Here is a 12,831-nt window from a genome sequence, read left to right on the forward strand (position 1 = left end):
GTGGACGCTATGTAGCCACCTCAAAGATGGGAGTGGGACAAAAAAATCCCTGAGCAGGATGGGTGGAATCCTTGGTGAAGTTACTGACCCTTTTCCAGCACCTTTCTCTCTACACGTCCTTCATGGTGGATAGGCTGCAGCTGTGATGCATTGGACAGTTTTGACTACCTGCTGTACAGCCTTCCTGTGTGCTGCACTGCAGTTTCCATACCAGGCAGTGATGCAGCATATTAGGATGCTCTGTGCTGCATATCTCTAGGAGGGGAGCAAAGGCTGGGTGGTGATAATGGAGGGTTTGATAGAGGCATTGATGGCCTAGGTAAGGGCATAACAATTCTGCTGACCCTGAGGCTGTTTTTCTTTCAGATGATGTTCTGTGGTTCAAACCAGTGGAGCTCCGTACAAAGTGGGGTCGCAGAGGCCACATCAAGGAGCCTTTAGGTAAGCAGAGCTCAGTAAGACGTGGTAGGACAGTGCTGTGGCACGATGCTCTGTGGAGCCTCATTACTACAGCACCAAGCTGAGTTTTCCCTGAGCATCAAAGGGCCGAGGTAAAGCTGGGCATTGAGGGGAAACCTTCCAGTGGACAGGGATCAGACCTCACCCAGAGGAAGATGGGGGTGGGTGTTGGAGGTCACTCACCCTAGCCCCACCCAGGGTCACACAGGAGTGAGTGTGTGTGTGTGTGTGTGTGTACACACACTCACTCACTCACTCCTGTGTGAACCCCCAGTGTTTCTGTTCATGAAAATGATCATGATAATCACGATCCTTATATGCATAGAAAGGTAAGATATATACTATTTTCTAAGACAAATGTTTGACTGACTGACGCTAAATTATACTGGATGTGGTTGTTCTGACTTGCTTAGTAAGAGAACTTATGATTTTTTTCAATCCTGATCCATGATAACCTACGTACATCCTCCGGTACTTATAATATCTAATACGATGTAAATAGTTGTTATACTGCATTGTTTAGGGAATAATGACAAGAAAAAAAGTCTGTACATGCTCAGACAACAAGTGCTGGAAGAGCACTTCCTGGTTTTGTTGATTCGCGGTTGGTTGAATTCAGGCATGTGGAACTCGCGGATAAGGAGGGCCGACTGTATTGGAAAAATAAAATAAATAGTGAGGTAGTATGCAAGGGTTCATTGTCCATTCAGAAATCTGATGGCAGAGGGGAAGAAGCTGTTCCTGAATTGTTGGGTGTGGGCCTTCGGGCTTCTGTATCTCCTACCTGATGGTAGCAATAAGAAGAGGCCATGTCCTGGTGACGGGGGTTCTTCATGACAGATGCCACTTTTTTGAGGCAAGTGTCCTGGGTGTTGAGACAAGCAGCCACGATGGAGCTGGCTGGCTTCAGAACTTTCTACCCCTTCTTCCAGTCCTGTGCAATTGCCCCCTATACCAGACAGTGGTACAACCTTGGGAGTAGGAAGCAGGCGTCGTATTGTATAAAGGGTAAAGGAATGTGGGGAAAGGTTGGACCAGGGTACAGAAGTGGTGGTGCTAAATGGTGGAACATGCTGGCTGTGTCTGAGAAGTCGCTCTGATCTGTGCTCCAGTCTGACGTGGCGTGGCCTCTCTCTCGTCTGCAGGGACTCATGGACACATGAAATGCTTGTTTGATGGCCAGCTCAAATCCCAGGACACTGTGCTGATGAACTTGTACAAGAGGGTTTTCCCACGTTGGTCATACGACCCCCACGTTCCCGATCCCGTGCCGTGGGAAAAGTCTGACGATGGCGTCAGTGTGCAGGAGGTGCCAATGGACTAGAGTAAGCAGCAGGAGCTTGGAGTTGCTGCCTTATTAAAATGTTTGACATCCTTTGAATTGTGAAGTGTCAGTGCCTGCATCTGAGAATACTACAGTACTGTGGACTGCCACAGGGAGACAGCAGAGTGCTGTCAGAAAGTTGCCACATAATATTGGGAACAAACAGTATTGGATACTCTGCACTGTTTGCATCCCGTTCCCTCTCTGGTTTTTACTGCCCATAAGTCCGTGCTTCACCAGCCATCATTCTGGGCAGTAGGAGCATGCGGTGTTGGGAACATTTCCCTAGCCTGCTGCTGTTTGTGGCAAGTGGCTATCGTGGATCATAGAACAATACAGCAGAGTACGGGCCCTTCGTTCTATGATATTGTACTGACCTTTTAACCTAATCTGCTTCCCTCCCATATTGTCCTGTATTTTTCTATCATCCACGTGCCTTAGAGTCTCTTAAATGTCCCTAAAGTATGTTTCTCAGCTACCGTCCCTGGCTGGGTGTTCCATGCACCCACTAGTCTCTGTGTAAAAGGGAAAAAAAAACTACTTTTGACATTCACCCTGCCTAGATTTTCCTCAAATCATCTTAAAAATTATGCCTCCCTTATATTAACCATTTCTGCTCTAGGGAACTGGCTGTGCACCTGATCTATGCCTCTTATCATCATGTAGAATTCTAACAAGTCACCTAGCTCGCTCAACCTATCCTCATAGGACATGCTCTCTAATCCAGTCAACATCTTGGTAAATCTCCTCTGCACCCTCTCTAAAACTTCCACATCCTTCCTATAATGAGGGGGCCTAATGCTATCCACTCAATCTATGCCCCTAATTGTTTTGTACACCTCTATAAAGTGGCCTGTCTTCTCCTTCACTCCGGTGAGTTGGGAAGCGTGCTGACGCTGGTGTGGGGGTTGGAGTATCAGTGGGGAGTGACGCACTGAGCTTGCGAGGAGACTTCCTCTGAGTCAAGAGAACAGAACAGCGTTATCTGAGATGTCTCCCGTCCCCCACCTCTATCTCCTCGGTGAAGTCTCACTCCCTTATGAGATTTCCTGTGGCAGCATCTGGGGAGGGGGTGGGAGGACACCCTGTACCCCTCACCCAGCAGAGTGCTGTGTGGTTGGCCTGAAGTCTTTCCAGCTGAGTTGAAAATTTGTTCAAGGATCCAAAACATGCCCAATCTCTGCCCCACATGCCCCTGTTCCCAACCTCTGCTCGGTCTCTGACGCCCCACAACCCTCTGGTTATGAAGGGGCAGTGTGTAATGTTTGGGTCGGTTCAGTACATGGATGGGGGGGGGGGAGGGGAGTGTGGAGCACTCTGGTCCGGCTGCAGGTCAGTAACAGTTCAGCACGGACTGCAGGGAGCCTTTCTCTTCATTCATTACCAGCACTTGTATACCATATAGAACCTTGAAATTTGTCTTCTTGCACACAGCCACAAAACAAAGAATCACATTAGAATTCACAAAAAAAACACACAACAGATTGGAAGCACCCAATGTGTGGGAAAAAACCATGCAAGCAATAAAAAAGTAAATACATAATACACAGAATCACAGAGTCCCTGAAAGCACATCCAGGGCCACGGAGTTGGTGAGTGCCGACGACTACAGGCCACATGGAGTCAGTTCAGTGCTGAGGTGAGTGCCGATGGCTACAGGCCACATGGAGTCAGTTCAGTGCTGAGGTGAGTGCCGACGACTACAGGCCACATGGAGTCAGTTCAGTGCTGAGGTGAGTGCCGACGACTACAGGCCACATGGAGTCAGTTCAGTGCTGAGGTGAGTGCCGATGGCTACAGGCCACATGGAGTCAGTTCAGTGCTGAGGTGAGTGCCGACGACTACAGGCCACATGGAGTCAGTTCAGTGCTGAGGTGAGTGCCGATGGCTACAGGCCACATGGAGTCAGTTCAGTGCTGAGGTGAGTGCCGACGACTACAGGCCACATGGAGTCAGTTCAGTGCTGAGGTGAGTGCCGACGACTACAGGCCACATGGAGTCAGTTCAGTGCTGAGGTGAGTGCCGATGGCTACAGGCCACATGGAGTCAGTTCAGTGCTGAGGTGAGTGCCGATGGCTACAGGCCACAGCCATGGAGATTGTTCAAAAGCATAGCCCCCTATGGGAAATTACAAGCGGCGGATGACGATAGAGTGATGTCTTTCCATCAGATACTTATCTGATATTTGCCTTCTGTTGGCCCATTGTCCTCCACTGAGGTTTCTGGTGATTTCACTGTAGATATCTCGGTGGGGGGGGGGGGGGTGGCAGTGATTGCTATTGCTCAATATTACCCTGTGTGGTGTGTCCATAGCCTGCCAGGGAAGAATGCCCCTTGGAGGGGCAGTGGTGTGCTTGCCACCCTTCCTTGCACACTGGATGATGGTGTAGCTTGAGCTGAATATGCTGGTTTGACAGGAACAGAATCAGGGAATTCCATGCCTTCAAAGGGAGCAGACTCCACTGGGGAATTGGGCTGGTCTCCATGGAGTTGTGACCTCGAGCCTGGTCAGAATCCAAGCTCTGGCTGGGGATTGCCCTCTACTGAGTCTGCATGCAGACCTGTGGAGTCGATCAATGCTGTTCAGCCTCCGGAGCCAGTGATTCACCAGCACCATTCACACCACTGTTCCTCCACAGGAAATGGTGGAGAGGGTTTGGGCTTTCATAAGCAGTGTAGGCCCTTCGGCCCATGATATACTAACCTATTCACCTACTCGGAGATCAATCGAATACTCTCCCATATAACCCTCCATTTTCCATCATCCATGTGCTTATCTAGGAATCTCTTAAATGTCCCTAATGTATCTGCCCTTACCACCACCCCGGCAGGCTGTCCCACACACCCACCACTCACTAAATTTTAAAAAACACCTCTGATATCCCACTTTACTTTCCTTCATACATCTCCATCAGTCCAATGAAACACTAAGGAAATACAGAGGTGACAGGTGTGCAGCCACTTACTGGAATACAGTGTTGGGAAATGTATGATGATGCATTTTGGTAAAAGGAACAATAGTGTGGACTATTATCTAAATGTGGAGGAGCTTCAAGCATCAGAGATGCAGAGGGACTTGTGAGTCCTCTGCAAGACTCCTTGAAGGTTAATTTACAGGTTGAGTCTGTGGTAAAGAAGGCAAATGCAATGTTGCCATTTATTTCAAGGGGAATAAGTATAAAAGCAAGGAGATAAGCTGAAGTTCTATAAGACACTAGCCAGGATACACCTGGAGTATTGTCAACAGCTTTGGGCCCCATATCTAAGAAAGCATGTGTTATTGGAGAGAGTGCAGAGGAAGTTCACAAGGATGATTCCAGGAATGAAGGGTTAACATATGAGGAGCATTTGTGAGCTCTGGGCCTGTACTCACTGGAATTTAGAAGAATGCAGGGGATTTCATTGAAACCTTCCGAATATTGAAAGGACTAGATAGAGTGGATGTGAAGAGGATGATTCCTGTGGTGGGGGTGTCCAGAACTGGAGCCTGAAAACTGAAGGGTGACCTTTAGAACAGAGGTCAGGAGGATTTTTTATTTAGCTGTTAAATCTGTGGAATGATCTGCCACAGACTGTAGTGGAACCCAAGCGTATATTTAATGCATAAGTTGATAAGTTTCCTGATTGCTCAGGTTGTCAAATGATATGTCAAGAAGGCAGGTGTATGCAAGGCATTTGAGAAAGTAAGGAGGCATGGAATTCAAGGGGATATTGCTTTGTGGATCCAGAACTGGCTTGCCCACAGAAGGCAAAGAAAGAGTGGTTGTGGATGGGTCAATTTCTGCATCGAGGTTGGTGACCAGTGGTGTGCCTCAGAGATCTATTCTGGGACCCCTACTCTTAATGATTTTTATAAATGACCTGGATGAGGAAGTGGAGGGATGGGTTAGTAAATTTGCTGATGACACAAAGGTTGGGGGTGTTGTGGATAGTGTGGAGGGCTGTCAGAGGTTACAGCGGGACATTGATAGGATGCAAAACTGGGCTGAAAAGTGGCAGATGGAGTTCAACCCAGATAAGTGTGAGGTGGTTCCTTTTGGTAGGTCAAATATGATGGCAGAATATAGTATTAATGGTAAAACTCTTGGCAGTGTGGAGGATCAGAGGGATCTTGGGGTCCGAGTCCATAGGGCACTCAAAACTGCTACGCAGGTTGACTCTGGTTAAGAGAGCGTACGGTGCATTGAGCTTTGTTGACTCTGGGATTGAGTTTAAGAGCCAAGAGGTAATGTTGCAGCTATATAGGATCCTGGTCAGACCCCACTTGGAGTACTGTGCTCAATTCTGGTTGCCTCACTACAGGAAGGACGTGGAAGCCATAGAAAGGGTGCAGAGGAGACTTACAAAGATGTTGCCTGGATTGGGGAGCATGTCTTTTGAGAATAGGTTGAGTGAACTTGGCCTTTTCTCCTTGGAGCAATGGAGGATGAGAGATGACCTGATGGAGGTGTACAAGATATGAGAGGCATTGATTGTGTGGATAGTCAGAGGCCTTTTCCCAGGGCTGAATTGGCTAGCAAGAGAGGGCATAGTTTTAAGGTGTTTGGAAATAGGTACAAAGGAGATGTCGGGGTTTTTTTTACACACAGAGCTTGGTGAGTGCTTGGAATGGGCTGCTGGCGGCCATGGTGGAGGTGGAAATGATAGGGTCTTTTAAGAGACTCCTGTATAGGTACATGGAGCTTAGAAAAATAGAGGACTATGGGTAAGCCTACGTAGTTCTAAGCTGAAGCCATGTTTGGCACAGCTTTGTGGGCTGAAAGGCCTGTGTTGTGCTGTAGGTTTTCTGTTTCTGCGAATGGGATCTGGGATCTGCCATGATGGAATGGCGGAGCAGACTCAAGCAGCTGAATGGCCTAATTCTGCTCCTGTGTCTGATGCTCTTATCATTCAGCCTTAGGACAGTGATCCTGTCACCCTCAGAATAGAAGGACACCCATTTAGAACAGAGATAAGAAGGAATTTTTTTTCAGGCAGATGGTGATTCTGTGGAATTCATTGCCACAGATGGTTGTGGAGGCCAAGTTTTTGGAATATTTAAAGTGGAGGTTGATAGGTTCTTGATTAGTCAGGATATGAAAGGATGTGGGGAGTAGGCAGGGGAATGGGGCTGAGAGGGATAAAAATCAGCCATGATGGAATGGCGGAGCAAGGTCAATGACCTAATTCTGCTCCTATGTCTGGTGGTCTAGTGGTCTTATAGATTTGGAGTGTATTGTCACTTGTGCCCGTCAACTAGAGACAATTGGCAGCAGCAGTTCTATGGGAGGAAACCGGAGCATGCATGCTTGCGCGCACGCGCTCTCTCTCCCCCTCCCTCTCTCCATTTGGCACGTTATGTTTAGTCTCAGTTCCCAACAAGCTGGAAAGAATGCAGAGCAGATTTCTGATGTTGCTGGGTCTTGAGGGACTGAGTTATCAAGAGGTTGAATAGATGTTTTTTCATTGGACTTGGGAGAATCATAAGTGATGTTATATCTGGTTCCTTCATATTATAGAGGGCAGAGTAGTTATTGTATGATCCAAAGGCAGGGGTTGTCTACTGGTGTGTTTTCAGGTAGCTGTAGAGGCCAATCCAGGATCACCATGGGACTTGATCCAAGATGTTAGTATGGAATCCCTGGGGCTGACGGTATCATGGAGAGGCTGATGCTTGACAGATTGGAGTCAGGGTTCAGTGGCAAGATGACTGGGGACCCTTCCTCTGCCTTCACTGCCATTGTGATCATCTTCCACCAGCTCCATCGTTGAGGGAGGTGTAGACAGGGTGAATGTGCAGTCTTTCTCCCCAAACTGGAGAATCAAGAATATGATGGCGTAGGTTTAAGGTGGAAGGGGAGACAGTTAGTAGGAGTGATTTTTAAAAAATTTCCCTCACCCAAAGAGTGGTGAGTGTGTGGAATGAGTTGCCAGAGGAAGTCTTTGAGGTGGGTACCTTAACATTTAACAGACACTTGGATGGGTACATGGAGAAAAAAAATTATTTATTTAGAGATAGGGTGCAGACAGGCTCTTCCTGCCCAAAGAGCGGCTCTGCCCAGCAACCCATCTATTTAACCCTAGCCTAATCATGGGACAATTTACAATGGTCAATTAGCCTACTAACCAGGATGCCTATGAACTGTGGGAGGAAACCACATTTCACAAGGAAGATGATATTGGAATTGAACTCTAAACTCTGCCCTGAGCTGTGATATGGCGCGATAGCCTCTACGCTACCATTCAGAGGGATATGGGAATCTCAGTGGGCATGGAGCACTGGGGCTGAAGGAGCTGGTTCCAAGATGCATGACAGAAAAACACAGGCACTGCGTCTGCCAGGGTTCCTGCAAATGAGAGGCAGCTGCTGCAGTAAGATCTGGTGAGAGAGGACACACTAACAGCCAGCCCTTAGAAACATAGAAAATAGGTGCAGGAGTAGGCCATTTGGCCCTTTGAGCCTGCACTGCCATTCAATATGATCATGGCTGATCATCCAACTCAGAACCCTGTACCTGCTTTCTCTCCATACCCCCTGATCCCTTTAGCCACAAGGGCCATATCTAACTTCCTCTTAAATATAGCCAATGAACCGGCCTCAACTGTTTCCTGTGGCAGAGAATTCCACAGATTCACCACGCTCTGTGTGAAGAAGTTTTTCCTCATCTCGGTCCTAAAAAGCTTCCCCTTCATCCTTAAATTGTGACCCCTCATTCTGGACTTCCCCAACATGGGAAACAATCTTCCTGCATCTAGCCTGTCCAATCCCTTTAGAATTTTATACGTTTCAATAAGATCCCCCCTCAATCTTCTAAATTCCAGTGAGTATAAGCCTAGTCAATCCAGTCTTTCTTCATATGAAAGTCCTGCCATCCCAGGAATCAACCTGGTGAACCTTCTCTGTACTCCCTCTATGGCAAGAATGTCTTTCCTCAGATTAGGGGACCAAAACTGCACACAATATTCTAGGTGCGGTCTCACCAAGGCCTTGTACAACTGCAGTAGAACCTCCCTGCTCCTGTACTCAAATCCTTTTGCTATGAATGCCAACATACCATTTGCCTTTTTCACCACCTGCTGTACCAGCATGCCCACCTTCAATGACTGGTGTACAATGACACCCAGGTCTTGTTGCATCTCCCCTTTTCCTAATCAGCCACCGTTCAGATAATAATCTGTTTTCCTGTTCTTGCAACCAAAGTGAATAACCTCACATTTATCCACATTAAATTGCATCTGCCATGAATTTGCCCACTCACCTAACCTATCCAAGTCACCCTGCATCCTCCTCACAGCTAACACCGCCGCCCAGCTTTGTGTGATCCGCAAACTTGGGGATGCTGCATTTAATTCCCTCTTCTAAATCATTAATATATATTGTAAACAACTGGGGTCCCAGCAGTGAGCCTTGCGATACCCCACTAGTCACTGCCTGCCATTCTGAAAAGGTCCCGTTTACTCCCACTCTTTGCTTCCTGTCTGCCAACCAATTCTCTATCCACATCAATACCACACCCCCAATACCGTGTGCTTTAAGTTTGCACACTAATTTTAGGTCAGCACATGTGACACAATTCAGTGTTATGGACTGGGGCAGAGTTTTGACAACATACATGTTGTAAAATCAAAGCCCTTAGAAAAGCCTGGCAACCCAGATCTGTGGCCGGGAACTGGCAAAAAGAATTAAACTCTGCCTGACCTGCCTGTGTGATGCCAAGTAAACTGGCCTCGATTAGCTGTCAGCAAAGGCAGGGAAACATGCAAGCAATCAGTAATTATTTTGGGAGCCAGTGTTTCCAGTGTGTGTGCCAGCTGACATCGATTCAAACACAGGCTCTCACTTAAATGCAGCTTCAAAAATATCCCCAGTAACCAAAGAAACAAAAAAAATCAAACTGGGAAAAGGGTTGGAAAATGCGAATGCAGAAAATAAGCTGGATTGGAAATGTGAAGTAAAAAACCATGAGAAGGGGTTGGCAGATGCGCAGGGGCAGAAACAGTGATGAGGGAACATAAATCAGTATCACGTCCCCACCACTCTTCCTGAGAGCACCAGTAGCTTCCTTCACAGTGCATTCTTATAGAACAGCACAACACAGGAACGGGTCCTCCTCCAGCCCACAATCGTGTGCTGAACCAAATAAACTACAACAGATAACTAAACTAAACCCTTCTGCCGACACAATGGCCATATCTTTCCATTTTCCTCACGTTCATGTGCCTATCTAAATGTCTCTTTATAAAGTCTTTAATGTATCTGCCTCTACCACCACTCCAGGAAGCACATTCCAGGCACCCACCAGTCTGTGTATCAAAAACAAATTTGCCTCTTACATTTCCTTTGAAGTTACGCCCTCTCAATGCATGACCTCTGGTATTAGACATATCTCCAGTCCTGACGAAGGGTCTCAGCCTGATATATTGATTGTACTCTTTTCCATTGATGTTGTCTGGCTTGCTGAGTTCCTCAGGTGCTGTGTGTGTATTGCCAAGAGATTTTATTTTATTTACAGATAAAGCATGGAACAGGCCTTTCCAGCCCAACGAGCCACACTGACCAGCAGCCCACCGATTCAACACTGGCCTGATCACAGAGCAGCCCACCGATTCAACGCTGGCCTGATCACAGAGCAGCCCACCGATTCGACGCTGGCCTGATCACAGAGCAGCCCACCGATTCGACGCTGGCCTGATCACAGAGCAGCCCACCGATTCGACGCTGGCCTGATCACAGAGCAGCCCACCGATTCGACGCTGGCCTGATCACAGAGCAGCCCACCGATTCGACGCTGGCCTGATCACAGAGCAGCCCACCGATTCGACGCTGGCCTGATCACAGAGCAGCCCACCGATTCGACGCTGGCCTGATCACAGAGCAGCCCACCGATTCGACGCTGGCCTGATCACAGAGCAGCCCACCGATTCGACGCTGGCCTGATCACAGAGCAGCCCACCGATTCGACGCTGGCCTGATCACAGAGCAGCCCACCGATTCGACGCTGGCCTGATCACAGAGCAGCCCACCGATTCGACGCTGGCCTGATCACAGAGCAGCCCACCGATTCGACGCTGGCCTGATCACAGAGCAGCCCACCGATTCGACGCTGGCCTGATCACAGAGCAGCCCACCGATTCGACGCTGGCCTGATCACAGAGCAGCCCACCGATTCGACGCTGGCCTGATCACAGAGCAGCCCACCGATTCGACGCTGGCCTGATCACAGAGCAGCCCACCGATTCGACGCTGGCCTGATCACAGAGCAGCCCACCGATTCGACGCTGGCCTGATCACAGAGCAGCCCACCGATTCGACGCTGGCCTGATCACAGAGCAGCCCACCGATTCGACGCTGGCCTGATCACAGAGCAGCCCACCGATTCGACGCTGGCCTGATCACAGAGCAGCCCACCGATTCGACGCTGGCCTGATCACAGAGCAGCCCACCGATTCGACGCTGGCCTGATCACAGAGCAGCCCACCGATTCGACGCTGGCCTGATCACAGAGCAGCCCACCGATTCGACGCTGGCCTGATCACAGAGCAGCCCACCGATTCGACGCTGGCCTGATCACAGAGCAGCCCACCGATTCGACGCTGGCCTGATCACAGAGCAGCCCACCGATTCGACGCTGGCCTGATCACAGAGCAGCCCACCGATTCGACGCTGGCCTAAACACAGAGCAGCCCACCGATTCGACGCTGGCCTAAACACAGAGCAGCCCACCGATTCGACACTGGCCTGATCACAGAGCAGCCCACCGATTCAACACTGGCCTGATCACAGAGCAGCCCACCGATTCAACACTGGCCAGATCACAGGATAATTTTCCATGACCAATTGGTAGGGAGATGGGACCAGTGCGATAGAGCTGAAGATGAGCCAGCACGTTTACACGTAGATGGTGGATGTAATATGAAAGTAAGGAAGAACAAGCCAATGATTGGCTACAAATTCAGACAGCAAAGAGTTAATTCATACCACAGTGACAAAATTCAAAAGGGTGAAGAATGCAGGACTGAAGGTGCTGTATTTAAATGCATGTAGCATTTGGAATAAGGTGGAAGATCTTGTGGTGCAATTAGAGACTGGTCAGTATGATGTTGTCGGCATCACTGAGTCGTGGCTGAAAGAAGGCCATAAATGGGAGATTAACATAGAAACATAGAAAATAGGTGCAGGAGTAGGCCATTCGGCCCTTCGAGCCTGCATCGCCATTCAGTATGATCATGGCTGATCATCCAACTCAGAACCCTGTACCTGCTTTCTCTCCATACCCCCGATCCCTTTAGCCACAAGGGCCATATCTAACTCCCTCTTAAATATAGCCAATGAACCGGCCTCAACTGTTTCCTGTGGCAGAGAATTCCACAGATTCACCACGCTCTGTGTGAAGAAGTTTTTCCTCATCTCGGTCCTAACAGGCTTCCCCTTTATCCTTAAACTGTGACCCCTCGTTCTGGACTTCCCCAACATCGGAAACAATCTTCCTGCATCTAGCCTGTTCAATCCCTTTAGAATTTTATACGTTTCAATAAGAACCCCCTCAATCTTCTAAATTCCAGTGAGTATAAGCCTAGTCGATCCAGTCTTTCTTCATATGAAAGTCCTGCCATCCCAGGAATCAATCTGGTGAATCTTCTCTGTACTCCCTCTATGGCAAGAATGTCTTTCCTCAGATTAGGGGACCAAAACTGCACACAATATTCTAGGTGCAGTCTCACCAAGGCCTTGTACAACTGCAGTAGAACCTCCCTGCTCCTGTACTCAAATCCTTTTGCTATGAATGCCAACATACCATTTGCCTTTTTCACCGCCTGCTGTACCTGCATGCCCACCTTCAATGACTGGTGTACAATGTCACCCAGGTCTCGTTGCATCTTCCCTTTTCCTAATCGGCCACCGTTTAGATAATAATCTGTTTTCCTGTTCTTGCAACCAAAGTGGATAACCTCATATTTATCCACATTAAATTGCATCTGCCATGAATTTGCCCACTCACCTAACCTATCCAAGTCGCCCTGCATCCTCCTCACAGCTAATACCGCCGCCCAGCTTTGTGTGATCCGCA

At 48.5% G+C, this 12,831-nt stretch overlaps 1 protein-coding gene across 1 annotated transcript in view; it reads left to right on the top strand.

Moving 5' to 3' along the window:
- Positions 1-1,834, top strand: part of tsr1 (TSR1 ribosome maturation factor) — a 31,616-nt gene extending 29,782 nt beyond the window's left edge. Inside the window, exons 14-15 of the mRNA XM_073053014.1 lie at positions 367-441; positions 1,605-1,834. Of these exons, the coding sequence (XP_072909115.1) occupies positions 367-441; positions 1,605-1,783 (254 nt within the window). The 3' untranslated portion in view covers positions 1,784-1,834. The remainder of the gene's footprint in view (positions 1-366; positions 442-1,604) is intronic.
- The last annotated feature ends 10,997 nt before the right edge of the window (positions 1,835-12,831 follow it).

This window comes from Hemitrygon akajei, chromosome 8 (genome assembly GCF_048418815.1).
Source record: "Hemitrygon akajei chromosome 8, sHemAka1.3, whole genome shotgun sequence".
Taxonomy (NCBI): domain Eukaryota; kingdom Metazoa; phylum Chordata; class Chondrichthyes; order Myliobatiformes; family Dasyatidae; genus Hemitrygon; species Hemitrygon akajei.